Source organism: Aulonocara sp. 'chitande type north' Nkhata Bay, linkage group LG23 (genome assembly GCF_057382095.1).
Source record: "Aulonocara sp. 'chitande type north' Nkhata Bay isolate Kocher_YH1m ecotype deep benthic linkage group LG23, A_spYH_male_GT1.1, whole genome shotgun sequence".
NCBI classification, from domain to species: Eukaryota; Metazoa; Chordata; class Actinopteri; order Cichliformes; family Cichlidae; genus Aulonocara; species Aulonocara sp. 'chitande type north' Nkhata Bay.
The window spans coordinates 23072440-23092127 of NC_141365.1; the positions used below are offsets into that span (position 1 = coordinate 23072440).

Consider the following 19688-nt stretch of genomic DNA (forward strand, 5'->3'; position numbering starts at 1 on the left):
TTAGATCAAGAGCTTATGCATGCTGGTGGATTAACCATAAGAAACATAAGAAAATATTTAAGTAATTAATTACCAGAGCTGTTAATTTAGGGCAACCAAGGCATAAACTTTACACTGAGTGGTAAATTTGTTAAGCACTGTGTATGAATCATCCCCTATGACCTTTAGATTTACTACCGCTCCACTCAGTTTAACAACAGCAGAAGAGGTATTACTGATTAGCACATGATTACCAAAGTAAAAGCACAACGCAGCATTTCTTTTAAAGTTACAGCAATACTAAAAGAAAAAAAGGTAACTGGATACATTTGTGATATTTTCTGTGTAATAACTGCAAATCAGGGCTACAAAATGCTGACTGCATATTTTAATCACAATGCTACTGCATGTAAATAAGTGTCACCATTTTCAGCATAGTCTGTATTACCACTCATCAGATTTTCCTTAAATTTGTTAACTTTAAATGACAGGATGTCCAACTTTCAGCTAAGAAACATTTAGCTAGATTAACCCTGTTACGCATAGTGGTCACTACAGTTGACAGCTATTCAAAGGCTGTTTTCTTGTATTTGCGTCAGTGTTGATGGTATACTTGCACTTAAACCACTACATTGGACACTGATGTGTCACTCCATACCCTGCCATTTAAAAAAAAAACAAAAAAACAAAAAAAAAAACACGTTTAAAAAAAGTACATGTTTAAAAAAATGAAGTTCAAAATGCACATGTTGCATGCACATAGTTCAGAAATCTTTTTGTCATGCCTAAAGATGAATAAAAATACTTAAGAAAAAAAATCCTGATTGAGGTTGTCATAATTCCTGCATGAAAGGGTTAAAAAATATCTATTTCTATCCTGTGTTCTCTGTGTTGGAATTTCTATGTGATCACATGACATGACAAGTCCAAGGCAGGGTTAAACAACAAAAGCCCCATTTTGAGACAGAACAGAGCGAGCATCAGAGACAACAGAAAATTCTGACACAGTGGGGAAAAGAGCTGTTCTGTGTACAAACTGATTGTTTTCTATGTTACTTAGTGGGCGTTCCCAAAAATGAGTTTTCTGTTCCTGCTGCAGTCTTTTGATGCCACTACAGCTGAAAGTTTTGTTCACTTTTTAGCACACAGCTGTTTGATACATGCTATTATACACTAAGAGATTTGGTAACATAGATTGGTATGGAAATCAAGAAAAGTAAATGCTACATTCATCAGAGCATCTGACGCTGTTTACTGCAATAATAGCTGCTCATCAGAGGCAACATACAGCAAGAGCAATCATGCTCATAAATCACTGATATTTAAAGTCTCACTGCTGATCAAAATCCTTCAGCTTTTAGTTTGTTTTCCTCTTTTCAGAAAGCCAAAATGTCAAAGATAAATGAGATGAGCATTCTGGGGGTGAGGAGCTTCGGGATTGAAGACAAAGACAAACAGGTCATCTCTTTCTTCACTCCTGTGACTGTGCTGGTTGGACCCAACGGAGCAGGAAAAACAGTACGAGGACATTCAGATGAGATCAAAAGTTGACTGTGAAGTCAAACAATACATCATTTAGATTTTAATATTTAATTTTTTTTAAATGATTAGTGTTGTTTGTGTTTTTATCCATGTGCACCAGGACTTGTGTTTCCTGTTTCATTTTTTTAGACGATTATTGAATGTCTCAAGTTTGCGACTTCAGGAGAACTTCCACCTGGATCTAAAGGAAGTGCTTTTGTTCATGATCCAAAGGTTTGTCTTCAGTTCTCTCCTTTTAGCTGATTAGACTCTGAATTTAAAAATGTCCTTAAACAAAGAGTACAAAGAATTTTTTTACAGCAATTATGAGGTTGGATGGGCCAGTTTACATCATGACTTACTTATTTGTTTTAACGCATTGGTTCCTAAATTGTGTACTGAAAGGCAAACCTCCAAGTGTTGACCACATTTTATTATTTGAATACAACAGAATTAACACGTGGTTTATATATATATATATATATATTGACACCATAGAAAAGATATATTTATTTTTAAAATGCTGACTTAAGTTGAATGTATTCCCAAAGCTACCGGCCTTATGGCTTCAGTTGTTCATACTAGATCCAAAGAGCACAAAAGTCTTGTCAGAAATGTGTTCATCTAAAAAACCATAATCAAATGTTAGACTGAGAACATGAGACTCCTGCCTCTTTTGTACCTGTAGGCAAAATCTTTATCAATATAATGAATGTAGATTTTGTAGTGTGGGCACATCATATCGGAAAATCTGAGATTTGGTGTTGTACTTGACTTATTGTAGCCTGTCTACAGTTGCTGAGTCTGCAAGCCGATTTGCAACCCACCCTACCCTAGATTCTGTTTTTCATCTATTGTCACTGATGTCAGTAAAACTCCACCCTTTGTAGTTACAAATCTTATCATTTTTATAAATGTTGCAGGACGCCCAGAGGACAGTTGTACGAGCCCAGATTGAGCTCTCACTCTCAGACATCAAGGGAGAGGAAATCGAGATCCAACGCTTCGTGTCCTGCTCTCTGATAGAAAATAAATACTCCTTTAAAAGTGAAGAGCAGAACATTAAAAGAACAAAGTAAGAACCTGAGATATTCTTCATTTCCGGTTAATACTTGTACAGCTGCTGTTATTGTGTATATATTTATTTATATTTATATTTCTTCATACATTCTTATATAGTTCTATATTGTGTATTTTGTTGTACAGTTATTTTATTTTCAACTTTAATTTATATATTTTATCTTATTCCTTCCCAGTTAAATTTACCCTTCATTCTAATTTGTGTTGTACAGTTATTTCATTTTTAACCTTAATTTATATTTTATTCCTTCCTAGTTAAATTTACCCTTTTTAATTTTTCACATTTATTTCCTATCTTATTCATAGCCTTTTCCTTTTTTGTTTTCTTTAGGTCACGAGCAGTTGTCCAAGCATTTCACTACATATCGTACTGTGTATGACTGTGTACGTGACAAATAAAATTTGAATTTGAATTTGAGTTGTTTTAACTGATGTTTAAAAATGTATAATTTGGATTGAGGTGATATGGTGCCTGTCTTCATGTTCTTGTAGGGATGGAAGGAGGGTGAGCAGGTCTGTTAAGTGTGGCGACCTGCACCAGGAGATAACTTCTGCGCTGGGTGTATCAAAGTCAGTGTTGAACGACGTCATCTTCTGTCACCAGGAAGAGTCTAACTGGCCACTTAGTGAAGACAGAGTTCTCAAAGAAAAGTTTGACTCAATCTTCAATGTAACCAAGTAAATCCAACACTTATTTGTGTCTTTTTTCACATTAAATCACTTCAAACCCAACTAAAGATTTAAAAAAATATTGACCAGTACGCTCCTTTCAGATATTACAAAGTAAAGAATGTCCTGTCTTTCTTACAGGTATAACAAAGCGAGGTCAAAGATGCATGAGCTGCGTTTGAAGCAAAGTCGGAGAGTGGAACAGTGTCAGGCAGAGCTGTTTTACCTGGAGAAAAACAAGGAGAAGGCCCAGCATCTTAGAGACAATGTAGCCCAAAAACAGGCTGATCTGAGGGCCTCACAAAATCTGATCCTGCACATAGAGAACCAGATCGATCCACTTGAGGTGGGTTCATGAAACAGGCAAGAAAATTCTGGTACTACTTTTCTGTAAACCGTTCACATGAAGTGTAATCAATTCTGATTCAGTAAAGGACTAGATGTTACAGTTCCTGACAATGCATTGCTTTAAATGGAGAAAATCTTGGGGGATGGCTCTTATGAGGAAAAGTACCCCAGAAACTTTACCAGCGGCACACATCGTTGTGTGCCTCAACTTTCGTTGTTTTACCCAAGCTAATCTGCCATTTTTCCTTGGTTAGGTTTAGGGATTAGAGATCTGATCTAAATTCTCATATTAAAATTTGGGACACATCGTCAGCAATGTTCCCTCTAATTTTTCATGTGTCTGAGCGAACGCACAAACCCCCTGAGCGGTCCCTTGGACCACTGTGAGCGACAGCAGACGTGTGCACTGTGGTCACGCCAGCATCGAATCCATCCAAGTTACATGGTTAATTAAAATAATCAAATTACAGCATTTACATTTATGTTAGACTACTTTTAATTAAGTGCTTTAGCCCACTTACAGTGAAAATTTTAAAAAGTCTTGTTCATGACCTGTGTAGTATGTTAGCACTATTGGAAGTAAAAATAACTTGAACTCCAATTTTGAAAACACAACTTTCTTTTACATATATATAAAAATATAAAGCTCTGACTTGTACTATGAGTCTGAGTCTGTGGTCTGGGAGAGAGTCCTTTAACTCTCTGTCTGCAAAATACAGTATATAATGACCAATGCTGGGCAATTCATTTTATAGTTACTTTTTCAAAAAAGTTACTGAGTTTTGTGAACAAAGGTTTTTGCAGCTGTTTACTTAAAATGCAGCCAAGACGTTTTCTAAACAAACATTTCACAATATTTACAGAACAATCAGCTGTTCTGCATCAAATTTGATGCCACACAAATTATTTGTGCCACTCCAAAAATAATTTCCGTCCACTATGAGATAAAGGAGAACAACAGCCTGATACCTGCAGGCCTGACAACAGGAGATGTATCACTCCTGTAACATTCAGCAGTCGCCTCATTGCTCTGACACACACAACAAAACTATTGACTACACTACACACTGACTACACAAGATTTGCACTAAATGTCGCAAATCTCTCACATCTCAAAACACCGCCATCACTCCTAAAACTTCCCCCTTCCTAAACAAAACTAAATGCCATGTTGCCATATCATTTTTTGATTGGTCGACATGGTACATTTTTCGACCAATAGGAAAGGCTGGGTTTTTTTGGTTTTGGCTTTTCTCACAGGCGGAGAGCGTTTTTCCTTACAAAACACAGTTTTTATATAAGATATAAACTATGATAGTATTCAGGAAGAAACCCAAACATTGCAGATATTTTTATCATAACTCTGGTTTTACGTGGCCTATCAACACAATTTAAAAACTGGTATAAAGTCCACACTTTTCCCGTCAATTGTTCCGTCTGTCCTGCTCACATCTCCAATGGTTTACACGTTGTCATTAACGTGGCTTCACTCCACATCAGCCATGCCGCTTTGCTAGCTAAAACACCGGTGTCGGCACATAAGGACGCTGTCATAGCCTGTCAACGACGTTGATTAGCTGCCTGTATACGAATGTCAATCGCATCATTGGCTGGACTATGGGATAAGGTGGCATCGTTCTAATCCCATACTGGAGCAGCCAGTCACTCACTGACTAACACTGCAAAACAGAATTGTTAAAGTTTTAATTTTAACTTCAATTCAGGTTAGATTTTTTTGTGTGCAGAGACCGTGCCAGCAGTGCGCAATTGCGCACGCGCGCAGCTTAGAGGGAACATTGATCATCAGTAGTGGACCTTGGATTCATCGGGTGTTTCGGCTATTATCACTAGACGCCCTCATCCAAGGAGGCCCTGCCAGGGTTGATCAGGCCCCGGAGTGTGTCACTGGTTTATGTTAAAATAGTTTTTCTCTTCTTCTTTTAGTTTTCTACAGTTTATTCTATCTATTCACTGCAACTAAGAAATACTTACCTCTTTAACATTTATGGAGCCTAATTTCTTCAAAGGAACAGAAAAGGTGATAGAGAGAAGTAAGGCAAGTAAGTAAGATAAGATAGGAGAGAGCAGAGAAGAGAGCAGGAAGGGGGGCGCCCGATCTGGCTCCCACACCTCCCTGCCGGATCGGGCTGTACGCTCTACCTCCCCACTGCCTCCCAGAAAAGGGAAGAAGAGCAGAGGGGAGAAGAGCGGAACATTTTTCTTTCCTATTCTTTCATTCCTCCTTTTAGTTTCACTACCATGAGATTAACTGCACAGTCCCCAGGAGGCCCTGAGACAGCTGTATCAGTCAACCAGCAAAACTTCTAATGTTATGTTTTACCCTTTTGGCGCCCCCTGTTGAGGCAGGGTCACCACGGGTTGATCAATCCTGGGCATGTGTATTGCGGTTAGCTGACTGCCTTAGCTGCCCAAGTGATGTCAGCCCTTTTTATCCATAGCCAGTGACTGGTCCTCTCAGCAGTGTTAGCCAATTCTCTTATAGCCTGCCGTTGTGCCTGTCCTCTGATCCCAATCTCTCTCAGCAGTTTTGCTGTTGTAAAACTACTTAGAGCAGGACAACAAAGCCCCTGCACCCCACTTCCACCGGGCGTACCTTGATCTTCCAGCCTCTGTCCTCTGCCTCAGCTGCCAAGTTGGCATACCGCAGCTTCTTACGCTCAAATCCCTCCTCAACGCTTCCTCACATGGTACCGTCAACTTAATGACATACGCAAGTTTTGTGGAGTTAGACCAAAGGACGAGGTCTGGTCGCAGAGTAGTTGTTACAATCTCTGTCGGAAAAATTAGCCTCTGATCCAAGTCCACTTGCATCTACTAATCCCTGGCAACCTTCAGCGGGCCCAGGTCCGGGGTTGAGGGGCTCGTCCTCGGCCTGTCTCCCTCCCGGACAAATGCTGATGAAAACTGACGCTCCTCTTGATTCGTGAAAGGTTATCCAACTCTGCCCACAGAAAGCAAAAACAATACCTGATTAATGTGGCCACTATGCATTTCACGGTCATCTCCTTCTGCACTTCTGGACACTTCCACACTGGTTCTACCTTTAAATTACTCCCATCAAAATAATGGTTTTATTTTGGGGAAGAAGTTGAATTTTCAGGGAACCAAATCTGGAGAACAGAGCTGACAGCAAACAATAACTCTTAACCTATCCCTCCTGTTGCGTTTACCTCCCACCCCCTTACTTTAGTGTACCTGGGGTCTGTTTTAACAGCTCTTAAATTAGCATAACAAACATTTTTCACCACCAAATTCAGTTCAGTCGGTTGTTCAGTGAGTGAGTGGGTTCCCATTCATTTCCTATGGCGGACACTTTTGAACAGGAACACCAAACACATGTCACAAGGTTGATTAAAACCCTCACAATTCAACAAATTCATCACTTTTATATGTTCAAGTGCATAGTGTGGAGGACATGCTAAGACCTTGAGGCAATCAGATGTAAAACACAATATTTATGAGTGTTTTAAGTTGTAAATCAGTCAGATTTGACCCGAACGTGACAGGAAGCTTAAATGAGCTGAAAGTGCACAGTGGCACAGATTAGGTGGTTTCTGCTGAATTTTCTCATTCAAATGCCTTTAGATAATTACAGCAGAGCAACGTTCATGTTTGTTCTTGGCACAAGTTTGAGGGTCATGCTGATCTAAAAGTTGCAGCAGAGCTTATTAATATGTATGTTGTAAACAAGTGATACCAGGAGAGCACAAATATAAAAACAATGGGGGTTAAAGAAATGTATTTTATTATTTAATGTTTTATAATTTTTTGCAGACACTGCTGAGCGACATAAAAATGAAACTTGAAAATGTGACGAAGCTAGAAAATGAAACCAAAGCTCTGGACAGCTTGAGGAAACAGATGGAGGAGCACAACAAGGAGCTGGAGGAAACTATGGAAGAGGTAACACAATGTGTGAAAAATGTCTGAACAAATATGAGATGTTTTATTTTTTAGTTACAAAACTTCGAAAGATACTGCACTTTGGATGAAGTTTCATGATCTTGAAACTAATCGATCAAAGATTCATGAGTGTTAGATCTTTGTGATTTTCTGTCAGGTCCAAAATCTTTGCTCAGTACCTGATGTACTCGTTGGTTTTTCTTCCCTGTGACTTCCTCCACCTCCTGAAAGGGAAAATAAGATGACACAACGGAAGAGATCCAAAATACATGACAGAGCCATAGAGGATAACAAGATTTCCAGGGATCAACCTAAAAAACAGTCATGCTTATTTTAGTTTGGCTTTTGTGCTCCTTTGTGGGATCAATCTTAAACAAGAATGACCAAATTTAAATTAAGTTAGGTTTCTGAGGCTCCCAGGGCCATTTCTGGAAGTTCTTGATCACTTCTTTGACATTTTCATCACTGCAGTTTCCACTGGAGTCAGACCTCAAGAACTATTCATTTAACTGTAGAACAATTCCAATCCATTGACCTTTGTCTGTGTGTTTCAGGTGTTTCAGGGTTCAGACGAGCAGCTACAGCATACTTACGATAACCACCAGAGGACAGTGATGGAGAAGGAGCAGAAGCTGCAACAGCACCAGGAGGAGCTGCAGACCTTTGACCAAGAATACCAGAGACTGACCAGAGAAACGAATGATCTGCTGGTAGAAAAAGGTTCACTCACCTGCATATACCAGAGTAGCTCCTGACATTTTCCTCCACACCTGAGTATGAAAAGTAGGAGTGGGTTTTGATTATCAATTTTCCGATTAAAATCAATTCTAGCTTGAATAACGCGATGTCGATTCATTAAAATCCTGAATCAATTTTTATATATACATTTATTTTGCCCGAAACGCTAAAACAGTAAATGAGAGCAGATACACGGATTCTGCACAAAGATGTAAACACAAAGCGTGGCCCCGCCGACGCTTCAGAATCTGTGAGATGCCCGCTTTCTCACTGACGGCACGCACACGGACACGCCATTGGATGAGAAAGCTGACATCTCACAGATTCTGATGCGTTGGCGGGTCCACGCTTTGTGTTTCCGTCTTTTTTTTTTTTTTTTTTGCGCTTGATTATGAAGCTGCAGGTTTTGTGTCTCTCCAACCAAATTTGACTGAACCAGCAGCAAAAGATCCAAACTATGCTTCACATTTCGCTTTACATAAACATCATCATGAATTCCCTCTTGCTGTTTTGCTTCCACCACGGTAAAATGACACTTCATGCACAGCTCTCTCTCTCAGGTATAGTTTCCCATCTAAAAATATCTGTTTTCTGGTCTCATAGCTGCTGATTCTTGTCTGTGTACAATATTTACCATACTGCATGAAAAACTCTGTAGTGGGTCAGTTTAAGCAAAAGGTTTCCACTGAAATTGAGCCTTTACGATGTTAACCATGAACTAATCATGAACTGGTGAAGAGCCCTGACAGCAAACATCTCCCAACACTTACATCACAAACGTGTGATTGGTCAGTAATGATGGTCCTGGAACAACACTGATAAGAAACAACATCAGCACAGTCCTATTAGATCATGTACTTATCACCATATGTGTAACGAGTCATTCGTTAAGTCGTGTCTTGTTGTCGTGACATGTTTTCACAGTAAATATATCGCTCAGTACACTGACAGAATAAAAAATACTAGAAGTGGAATAATGCACAGGGTGGATGCTGTGTTTCCTCAGTACAGAATTAGCAACTTTTTTTTTCCCACAGTTCGTCTACAACATGAAGCTGAACGTCACACTAAGAACACCAAGGACCGCGACAGCCTGGTAAGAAGAAAGAAAACCTCTTCTTTCTTAACTTGTTTGTTTCTGTCAGGATAAAGCAGACATCGAGCTGTTTCTGTGGAGTCTGTAAATACACTAAGGTGGACTTAATCACTCAGAGCCAGCAGTGACATTAAATATGCATGTGGATTAATACAAGTACACAATGACTCTTTTATTTATTCACATGTCATCTGTGTCACAGGTCCACTCTTTGTCATCCTGTCTGGAGATGGAGGGTTATGACCAGCTGCCCTTTACCGTTTCTCAACTCGAGAGCTTTTACCATCAAGTCACACACAGGCTGGAGCAGGAAAATGAGAGAGTCAGTCAGCTCTTAGTAAGACGTGCTCTGTCACTCTCAGTTTTTGTCAGTATTTGTGTGTAATTTTTCACAGATAGGTTAATTGGATAATCCAAATTGCCACTAGGTGTGAATGGTTGTCTGTCTCTATGTGTTAGCCCTGCGACAGACTGGCGACCTGTCCAGGGTGTACCCCGCCTTTTGCCCTATGACAGCTGGGATAGGCTCCCGCGACCCTGAAAAGGATAAGCGGAAGCGAATGGATGGATGGATGAAAACAAAATTCCAAGATAAAATACACGTTAGCTAGAGATGCCTGCAAAAAAGTCATCTGAACAATCATATATGAGATATTTGTGCTCTTCACTTCTGTTCTTCCTCCTCTTAATATTTGGTTCGATCAGGCAGAGCTGCAGAAACTGGAGCAGCAGAAGCAGCAGTCTGTTGATGAAATGAGGGACAGGAAGACGTACATGGAGAGAACGGTAGAGATGAAAAGAGACGAGCGGCAAAAGAAGCAGCAAGAGCTGAAAAACATCACAGAAGAGCTGCAACGACTGCAGGATTCATGTAGTCGACTGCAAGAGCTGGAAAATAAACTGGCTGAAGTGGTGAGAATGCGCACACACACACGGATCATGATGTTTTTGAGGTTGTGAAATCGTCACAGGTTGATTTCTTTGATATTCTCTTTTTCTGGATCAGAGACTGGATATATCATGTGTGTCTCTTACACTAGATTGATCCTACTCTTTTACAGCTTGATGTATTTAACCACTGACTCTGTTACAGCTGCTTTGTATGAATCACAGTTCAAAAGCATCCTTCTTTGTCTGACACTTGTCTCCTCTTGAGCCTCTTTCATGTTCTTATATCATAGATTGTGTTTTGTGTGTGTTTCTCTTCAGGAGCGTGAGGATGCAGTTCAGAGCTCCAGCGTGGAGGAGCTGAAGGCCGAGGTCGAGGAGCTCCAGGAAGAAAAGGCTGAACTCGACTGCACACAGAGACAGCTCGACGAAGAGATGGAGACACTCAACATGCACACAGCTGCACTCACACAGATGGACATACTGAAAAAGGGCAAAGTAATGAGGAACCTAAACTCACTTGCTGCTGCTTTTCTACTTCTCTTACTGATCATCTCCCTTCTTTCCCTTCTCCCCTCTCATCTTTCCTCTTTCTGTCCTCCAGGCCGAGATGGAGGAGCAGATTCTTCAGATCCGGTCTCGTCACTGTGAGGATCTGGTGTCTCTATTGGGCCACTTTCCAAACAAGAAAGAGCTGGAGGACTGGGTCTCTTCCAAGTCAAAGGAAATCAGCAGCACCAGGGACAGACTTACAAAGCTCAAGTTAGTAACATTTAAGTAGAAAACAATGCTTTTAAGATGGATCTTTTCCCGACACTCACCACTGTTACATTGTGGTTTTCATCTCAGAATGGACTTGGCATCAAATGAGCAGAATAAAAGCCACATTACTGCTGAGCTGCTGAAGAAGGAGCTGCAGTTAGCCACAGATGAAGAGAAGTTCTTGAATGTTTGCAGCAGTCGAGATCTGGAGCAGGACCTGAGCAACCTGCAGAGAGAGCTGGACGAGATATTCAAGACAAAAGGTAAATGGTCTCAAACAGGAAGAGTGGTAGCTTCTTTGGACCTTGCGATCAGTTTTACGTGGGATCTATTTTCTTACTACTGTCTTCATCCACCAACCAAAAGAATACTGCAGCTATGTGACATTAGGTCGTCTGGGAGGTGCAGCATGAACGTTTACATCCTGTCATGCTGTCAGAAGCTCTCGTCACAGTTGATGCACGCTTCCTTCTGCAGAGGTAGTCAGAGAGTTGAAAGAAAATAGTTTCTACTTGCTCACAAAAATGTTTGTTTTTTTGTCGTGAGACACTGCTTCTAAATTATTATTATTATTTATATGAAGCTCTGAGCACCACAGGACGAGCACCATTTAGAAGAGAACTGCTTCTTTAAGCCTCCTAATGTAGTATCCATATGAATAATCATGATTCCTGTGTCCTTCTTTCTGCTTCTGTCCTGGTTTAGCTCTACTAGCTGGAACTAAAGTGGTGTACACCCAGTTCATCAGCGAGCTGAGCGAGCACAGGGAGCCCTGCTGCCCCGTGTGCCGACGATCGTTTCCCTCAGAGTCTGAGGTGCAGGAAGTTGTCAGAGTCTTGCAGTCTAAACTACACCTGGTGCCAGAGAAACTGAAGATCACTGAGCAGGACCTGGAGAGGACAGAGAGGAGGAGAGAGGAGATAGTGGCTCTCAGGCCTGTGAGGTACAGTGTCAGAGACGTTTGTGTCAAACCAACAGTCCAGTCTGTCCTCATTTCTTTGTTAGAGATAAAAACGAAGAATCGACTGTTGATTCATTGATTTTTCTATTTTATGTCTCGTCAGGGAGGCCATTGTGCAGTTTCAGGAAAATGAGCTGCCAGCATTGAGGAAGCGGCTGCAGACTGTGGACAGAGAAGCTGAGAGGCTGAAGGGTGATGTGGAGGAGCAGGAGGCTCTGCTCGCCGTCCTGAGGTCTGAGGAGGAAAAAGCCAAAGACTGCCTGCAGGGCATTTCCCTCATGGACTCATACCTGGTACCAAACATTTGTCTGTCTCATTCTTTCTCACCACATGTGCCAGACACAGCCAGGACCTGCACACATCTGTGCTGTTTTCATGACAAAGAATCAAGTTTAGAAAGTACATAAAAAGTGATGAGATCTGGATTTCCTTCTCTGTAGAGAAACCTTGAAGAGGTGGAAAGGAAAATTGATCAGCAGGCATCCAAACTCCAGGAAGTAAACCTGGACAACACATTTCAGCAGCTCAGTCAGGATAAACATGAAACTCAGGACCAGCTCGACACCAGTAAGACAACCAGCTCTGTTTCCAGCCCTGATTTTAACTCCGACCCTTGATTTCTCCCATGAAACCCACGACAGTTTTTACAAACTGTGTAAAAACTGGACTTGCGTCATATCTTTCATATCTGCGTCTCTGCATTGCAGCATGATTTCCTTTCCTTTGGCCTTTTGTGTCCTTGCAGCTTACAGCACAATTGTGCGTAAACATAAACAGATCCAGGACCAGCAGGAGCAGATTCAGAGGCTGAAAAGTGCAGCGATAGAGATGAGAGACGAGCAGCTTCAGCTGATCAGAGACAAACAGAAGCAGCAGCACCTGGAGGAGCTGAGTGCAGAGATCGCTGCTAGGATGGAGGCCTTAACCACAGAGATCAGGGTGCTGTTTATTTATTTATTATTATTATTCATTTACCTAATTTTATTTCTCTGTAAGTGGAAACAAATATTTAACGTTGCATTTTTTCCTCTGACTTTGTGGTCGAACAGGAGGGAAATGAAGAACTGTGCCCTCTATCAGCTGCTCTGGAGAAGCTGCAGCAGGAAAAGCAAAAGCTGGTGGAGCAGAAGAAGCAGAGAGAGGAAGAAGAGCAGAAGAAGGTGGATGCATACATGCTCTTTTAGTGGGAACGTGTCCTTCTTTCTATCTGCTGCACATTGTCAGGTTCCTTTGCTCGTAACCAAAACCAATGAATCAACACAGTTCAAATAACACACAGTTATAAAATACATTTGCACGTAGAACCGTGTTTAACATAACATCATGTGTGCAATGTTCTTAGAGCATTTCTATCAAACAGAGTTGTGATTGTTTATGAGGTAACTGCTGTAACTGTTACTGACAGATTCGTAACACTGAGGAGAGACTGAAGGAAATCACTGCTTTGCAAAGAGACGTCACTAAATATGTTGATGAGGGAAGAGACAAATTCAAAGAGGTAACGTGATGATCGCTGCTGGATAAACTGGATTTGATGTTTCTGTTTAAACAAAGGAAGCACTGAAGCACCTTTCCTGAGTGTTTAGAGGGTTTCACCAGTTTCCTAACTAATATGCACTTCAGTTAGGACTATCTCATCACAACTGTATCCATTTATTTTAAATGTGGACTGTAATCATGTTGATTTATTATTTTTTTTTATACTATCTGTCTGCCAATGTTGCAGGACAAAGAGTCAGAGTATCGAGCAGCAATGACTCAGCTCCAAGAGGCTGAGAGGAATAAAGAGAGGATCAGCACAGAGATGGGAAACATCCAGCAGGACATAGACACTCAAAAGGTCGGTGTTTTGATTCAAACTTAGGGTTATTTACTCTCATTGCTGATGTCACACCCACCTTTGCATCTATTTAAAAGTTAAACCACAAACTGTATATACAAGATGGTTTTAGCCCCATGAAATCAGTCCAGAAGTGACTTAAACCTGCATTGCTTCTAATGAACAGCAGGGGGCGACTCTTTCCTGATTGAGTTTATCGTTTAAACCTTATTGAATAGAATCTTATTTGAAATATTTTTGTAAATTATGGTCTTCATTAGGCTGATAAAGCAGGGAATGCGTTAGGGCGGGCCTACCTTTTGATTGACAGGTCGCTGCTGTTTCTCAGCCAGATCCACAGCTTGCTCGTCACTCTTGCTTGTTGCTAAAAAAGGGAGATGCCAGGAGTTTAATAACTCTACTGAAGCCTTTAAAACTTTGATTTCTTTACTAAATCGTGACGTCACAGTGGCTACATTCATCTTTTATATACAGTCTATGAGGAAACTCTGGGCTCGTTGTCCTTTAATTGCAGAAAAACTTCTTCAACATCCAAATTCTTGTGAAGAATGTAGCATAAAAAAGTCTATTTTATTATCACACTGACACTTTGTGTGCTCACTGACTTCAATGCTGCCATTATTGAAATGTTCCTTAGGTCAAAGAGCGCTGCTTATGGGACAACCTGACCTTGAGAAAGCACGTTAATAAGCTGAAGAACATGGCGGCCAAACGTGAAGCACTGCAGGAAGATCTAAGCTACATGCAAGTCTCGCTGCTTCAGCGGTGAGAGTGCTGCACTGTCAGCCCCAGCCTCTGCTAAAGCAGCAGTGTCACACCTCAGGTGGTAAAGATTACTCAGGGCCAAGTCAGACTCAGTTTTTTACCCTCATGTGTCTTTCTGTGGGTGTCCAGACAACATGAGGAAGAGGAAAGCAAGCTGGCCGAACTGAAGAGCGAGCGCAGTCGGGAGCAGGGCGCACAGAAACCCCTGGAGGAGCAGATACTGGAATACAGGTTTGTTACGCTGCTCTTTCTTCGGCTCTCACCATATCAGGTTAAAGCAGATTGCTGCACACCCTCAGCCTGCTTCTGCTGGACTTTTCTTCCTCTTAAGGGCTTTTTTCCTTGCTGTGACCAAATGCTGCACAAAGGGAATCGCTGGCTTTGCCTCTACAGTACTGCTAGGTTGTGTACTGGCTGCGATCCACCACCTTCTGCTCCACATTTACTCTGTCTGCCCACTTATTTTCATACCCAGTCACATTTTCTGCTAAGCAATCACTTCTACTTTGACACAGACATACAGCACTGTGCAAAAGTCTTGAGCCACCTGTCATTTCTTTATATTTTACTTCTAAGGAGCAAAGCTTGTGTAATGTGTTAACGTGCTCTGGAGCAACAGTGACCTTAAGGTCTTTCAGAGTGTTTCTTTGGACAGTGGCTCAAGACTTTTTCACAGGCCTGTACCTAAAATAAGATCATTTCAGTGATCGATGTTAAAACCACAATGAAATCAATAAAATTCCTTTGACTTTGTGCTCATGACTTAACCCTCTGGCTGTGTTCACCCCCTTACTTTAGTGTTCCCAGTCAAAATTGACTGGTCAGTTTTAACAGCTCTTAAATTGACATAAGAAACATTCTTCACCACCAAATTCAGTTCAGTGGGTGGGTCAATGGGTCGTTCATTTTGTCATTCAGGGGGTCAGAGGCCAACATGGGGGGGGGGGGGGGGGGGTAGATTCCCATTCATTTTCTATGGTGGGCTTTTGACCGGGAACACCACAGATGTCACAAAGTTGATTAAAACACCAACGAAAGAGGTGCTCATCACTTTTATATGTTCAAGTGCATAGTGTGGAGGATGTCATAAGGCCTCCAGGCAATCGGATGTAAAACACAATATTTATGAGTTTTTTCATTTGTAAACACGACGGGAAGGTTAAACACATTTCCCATAATTCATCGCTGTAACCCAGAGTACTTCGGGTATCTCAGGGTTATATGACATGATTCACACAATAAAGGCGACAATTTTCAGTATTCAACATCACATGTGAAACGTGTGCAAAACACTAGAAAAACTCCACGCTGAGTGTGGAGCCTGGACAGAGCTGAGAAATTCCCTGATTCTCCCTGAAAGTTCACATGAGCACATGAAACAAGAGCCCTTCACTCACTTTCACTCATCTCTGATCTGAACCTTTGATTGCAGCAAACAGCTGGAGGAAGATCAGTACGGCAAAGCCGAGGAGCTCCACAGAAACAAGATGATTGAGATGAGAACCACACAGCTGCTCAGCAAAGACCTGAAACTCTACGAAGAGGCTCTAGATCAGTAAGTTTACCGCAGGTCGTCGCTTGATCATCAGTGTGGGACAGAAACCATGTGAAGGTCACCAGAGTTTCTGTTTCTCTGTTGCTTCCACAGAGCCATCGTGAAGTTCCACAGCATGAAGATGGATGAGATCAACCAGAACATCAGAGACCTGTGGCGCAGCACCTACAGGGGTCAAGGTGCATCTCACTGACCCCCTCAGACAAAAATCAGCTCAGTGATCGAAGACGTGCTTGTATCTATGAAACTACAGCAGAGTGTGATCCAGACGTCTCAGACACATTTTACACGTCTGATCACCAGAAAACTGCTCAGTGGGTAAATGTGAGTGTTTGGTCTTCACCTCGTGTCTCCTCTGCAGATATCGAGTACATCGAGATCAGGTCTGAGGTGGAGGAGAGGTCGGAGAGGCGGAGGAGCTACAACTACAGAGTAGTGATGATGAGAGGAGACGCAGACGTGAATATGAGAGGGCGCTGCAGTGCTGGTCAGAAGGTATTTAAAAGATTTTCTGTGTCAGCGCCTCCGTCACTTAAACTCTTGTTTAGTTGGATGGATTGATCCTGTGTGTGTTTAGGTGCTGGCATCCCTGATCATCCGGCTCGCTCTGGCAGAGGCCTTCTGTCTTGACTGTGGAATCCTGGCCCTGGATGAGCCCACCACCAACCTGGACCGGGAGAACATCGAGTCCCTGGCAGACGCTCTTGTAGAGTCAGTGCATGCAAACGATGTGTTACCCAGAGAAACCTGATGTTTGTTTAGCCTAAAGCCGAACCTCTGACTTTGTGACTTTCCCTAAAGCAGACGGTGTAAATAAAAGCTCACAGCTTCAAAGTACAAACTTATAATAAATGGATGAAAGATCTCAAAGATAGCCTGACAGGACAAACATTAAACACACTCCAGACCTTACAGAGTCGTAGCTTCATCTGTTGCATTATTCAGGCTGCTTCTTGAATCCTCTCCACTTCTCTGTCTCCTCTGTCCTCTCCAGGATCATCAGGACTCGCTCTCAGCAGCGTCACTTCCAGCTGCTGATCATCACTCATGACGAGGACTTTGTGCAGCTGCTGGTTCGGTCCGGGTGCATCCAGCACTTCTACCGCATCAGCAAGAACCAGGACCAGAACTCAAAGATCACAAAGCAGAGCACAGCCTTCCTCTCTGTGTGACACCTTGTACCTCAACAGCTATGAAATCACTTCATGGTTCACCCTCTCACACACAGCCACGTGAGCTGCTCGCCCGGCATCAAAATTTGATGAAATTTGGATTTGGCGTCTCAGCTGATGACACGTCAGCACGTGAAAGTCTGTGGACTAAAAGACACAACCTGTTCAGCGATCAGAGGCAGCTTCCTCTGAGGGGACAGAGTTCTCTTATGAATATTTTTATGGGACAAAGAGGTGTGAGTGGTGTGTGCTGTGATTTAGTTTTTTGTTTGTTTTTTAGATCTCCTCTGGTTCCTCTAAAGGGCACCCAGGACAGTTCTGAACATCAGCAGCTGTTATAGAGCCAGAGGTGACCTGCATGCATTAAATTATGTTAATGCATGCAGGAAATCCTTTTTCCTGTTAGGGTGGCTCAATTTTGTAGTTTATTTTTCTTTACTGTTAAATTTGTTTTCCCTACAAATATTTACTGCTGGACTTGGTAGAATAATGCACATTTGTCAGCACTCGCTCACATACGTATGTAGTACCATCGACACTCTATTCGGTGTTTCAGTATTCATGTCTTCTGTTAAAACAGGATGAAGAAACCTTTATGTCTGAGAGGTTTTCATGGCAACAAAGATCTGTCTGCTCTTTGGTGAACGCTGTTTGGCTCATGCTGCAGGAGGTGCAGGTGTTTTTATAGGACAGCTGAGGGGTCTTTAAGACATGTTTGATCTGAATGTGACACATCACTTTATTCAGGTTTGTGAGAACATTTATTTATTTTATATTTAACCTCATCATAAATAATGTTGTATACAGCCTGTTTAACAACATAAAAAATATAATGCTATTAAAAAACAGAAAGAAACTCATTGTTACTTCATCGGATCTGGTAATAAGATCATTATGAGAACAACGGCCCTCGAGCGGGAGAAGTAGGAACTACAAAAACAGTAAAGGTTTAGAAAAACAACACAAACACTACTTCCTGTTAGCGATTTTAGTGAAGGTTATTGTTTTCGACCAAAGTACTACAGCTTGGCTTTATCTGATACTGTTTTAAACATTAATGTGTGACGATGGGCTGAAGATGTTAATGTGTGAAAATTTTTTCTTTCAGCCGTCTAAGCTAGCTCTCGCTAACTGGCACAAGCTAACCCGAAGACAGTAGGATGACATTTGAAGCTGAGTTGTAACTACCACTAGCTAGCTTCACTGCTACCTCAGATTACTTTCTGTAGAAGTGTTAGTAAAGTTTAAAGAGTAAAACAGCCGCTGATCACGTGAACCACACCGCTGTATCCTCTTTGACTTTATGTCCGTGGATCATAAACTACAGGATTTTCCCTGCCCTCTAGTCCATCGGTCCCCAACCCTTTTTTGCGCCACGGACCGGTTTATGCCCGACAATTTTCATGGACCGGCCTTTAAGGTGTCGCGGATAAATACAACAAAATAAAACTAGTACCGGTACCGAAAAAAAGAAAATTTATTCATAACACACGTGAAAAGACCCAGGAAAACAGAGTAAACGATAACAAAATAACGCTGAAAACCGATAAAAAACCCTGAAAACTACACATTTCACACCTGAGCCTCAACTCTCGCGGCCCGATACCGGTCCGAGGCCCGGGGCCGGGGTTGGGGACCGCTGCTCTAATGGACAACTGCATGTGTATAATCAAACTAGAGAAATTACATATGGAAATAACATCCGGTCTGACACTTCAAAATAAAAGGCCCCAATGTGGTTACGCGTTGTGACCACCAGAGGGCGGCATATATCAAACATACTGATTATAAAACTTACTGTAAAGTCTTAAAAAATGTTTGTTAAATGTTTAAAGGAAAGACAAAAGACACACAATTATTCAATTATGGATAAAAATACATTTATAAACCAATAACAGGTACTGTCTACAGGATAGAGATATATAGATAGATAGATAGATAGATAGAGATCTCTCTCTATATATAAAATCCTATATCAGAATCAGAATACTTTATTGATCCCTGGGGGAAATGATTTTTTAATTAATTTAATTTATATAATACTTATATAATACTAATATCCTACATAATCGCTGATGTGACTGAATTAATTTTTCTGTGTTGTTTAATTTTTCATGTGAAAAGATATCAAAAGTTGACCTTAATATCTATTTGATCATAAGCTGTTTAAGACACACTCTTTCCAGATCACTTTTCTCATGGGCATTTTTTTTTTTTTTACTTTTCACTTCCAGCTACATTATGTTTGACATGTTTGGACACCTTCTTAGAAAAGCTTAAAGTGCTTATCTTTAAGTCTACAAATTCCTAGTCTGCAGCTAATTGAGCTGAAAGTGTCATCTGGAGAGGCTGTCTTTCAGGGTTTATTGTTCTGATCCCTCAAACACAAC

General features: G+C 41.3%; 1 protein-coding gene across 1 annotated transcript; it reads left to right on the top strand.

Annotated features, from left to right (window-relative positions):
- Positions 1 to 1368: 1368 nt before the first annotated feature.
- On the top strand, positions 1369 to 18688 carry LOC147301743 (DNA repair protein RAD50-like). The gene is made up of 27 exons (XM_086282388.1): positions 1369 to 1497; positions 1651 to 1734; positions 2424 to 2575; positions 3073 to 3258; positions 3391 to 3595; positions 7393 to 7521; positions 8076 to 8241; positions 9297 to 9355; positions 9558 to 9692; positions 10061 to 10267; positions 10565 to 10741; positions 10848 to 11005; positions 11093 to 11268; positions 11711 to 11948; positions 12070 to 12259; positions 12407 to 12533; positions 12712 to 12905; positions 13016 to 13126; positions 13372 to 13464; positions 13693 to 13806; positions 14444 to 14571; positions 14701 to 14802; positions 16004 to 16126; positions 16220 to 16305; positions 16488 to 16621; positions 16704 to 16837; positions 17121 to 18688. The coding sequence occupies exons 1-27, from the start codon at positions 1369 to 1371 to the stop codon at positions 17296 to 17298; spliced, it is 3915 nt and encodes a 1304-aa protein (XP_086138514.1). The 3' UTR covers positions 17299 to 18688.
- The last annotated feature ends 1000 nt before the right edge of the window (positions 18689 to 19688 follow it).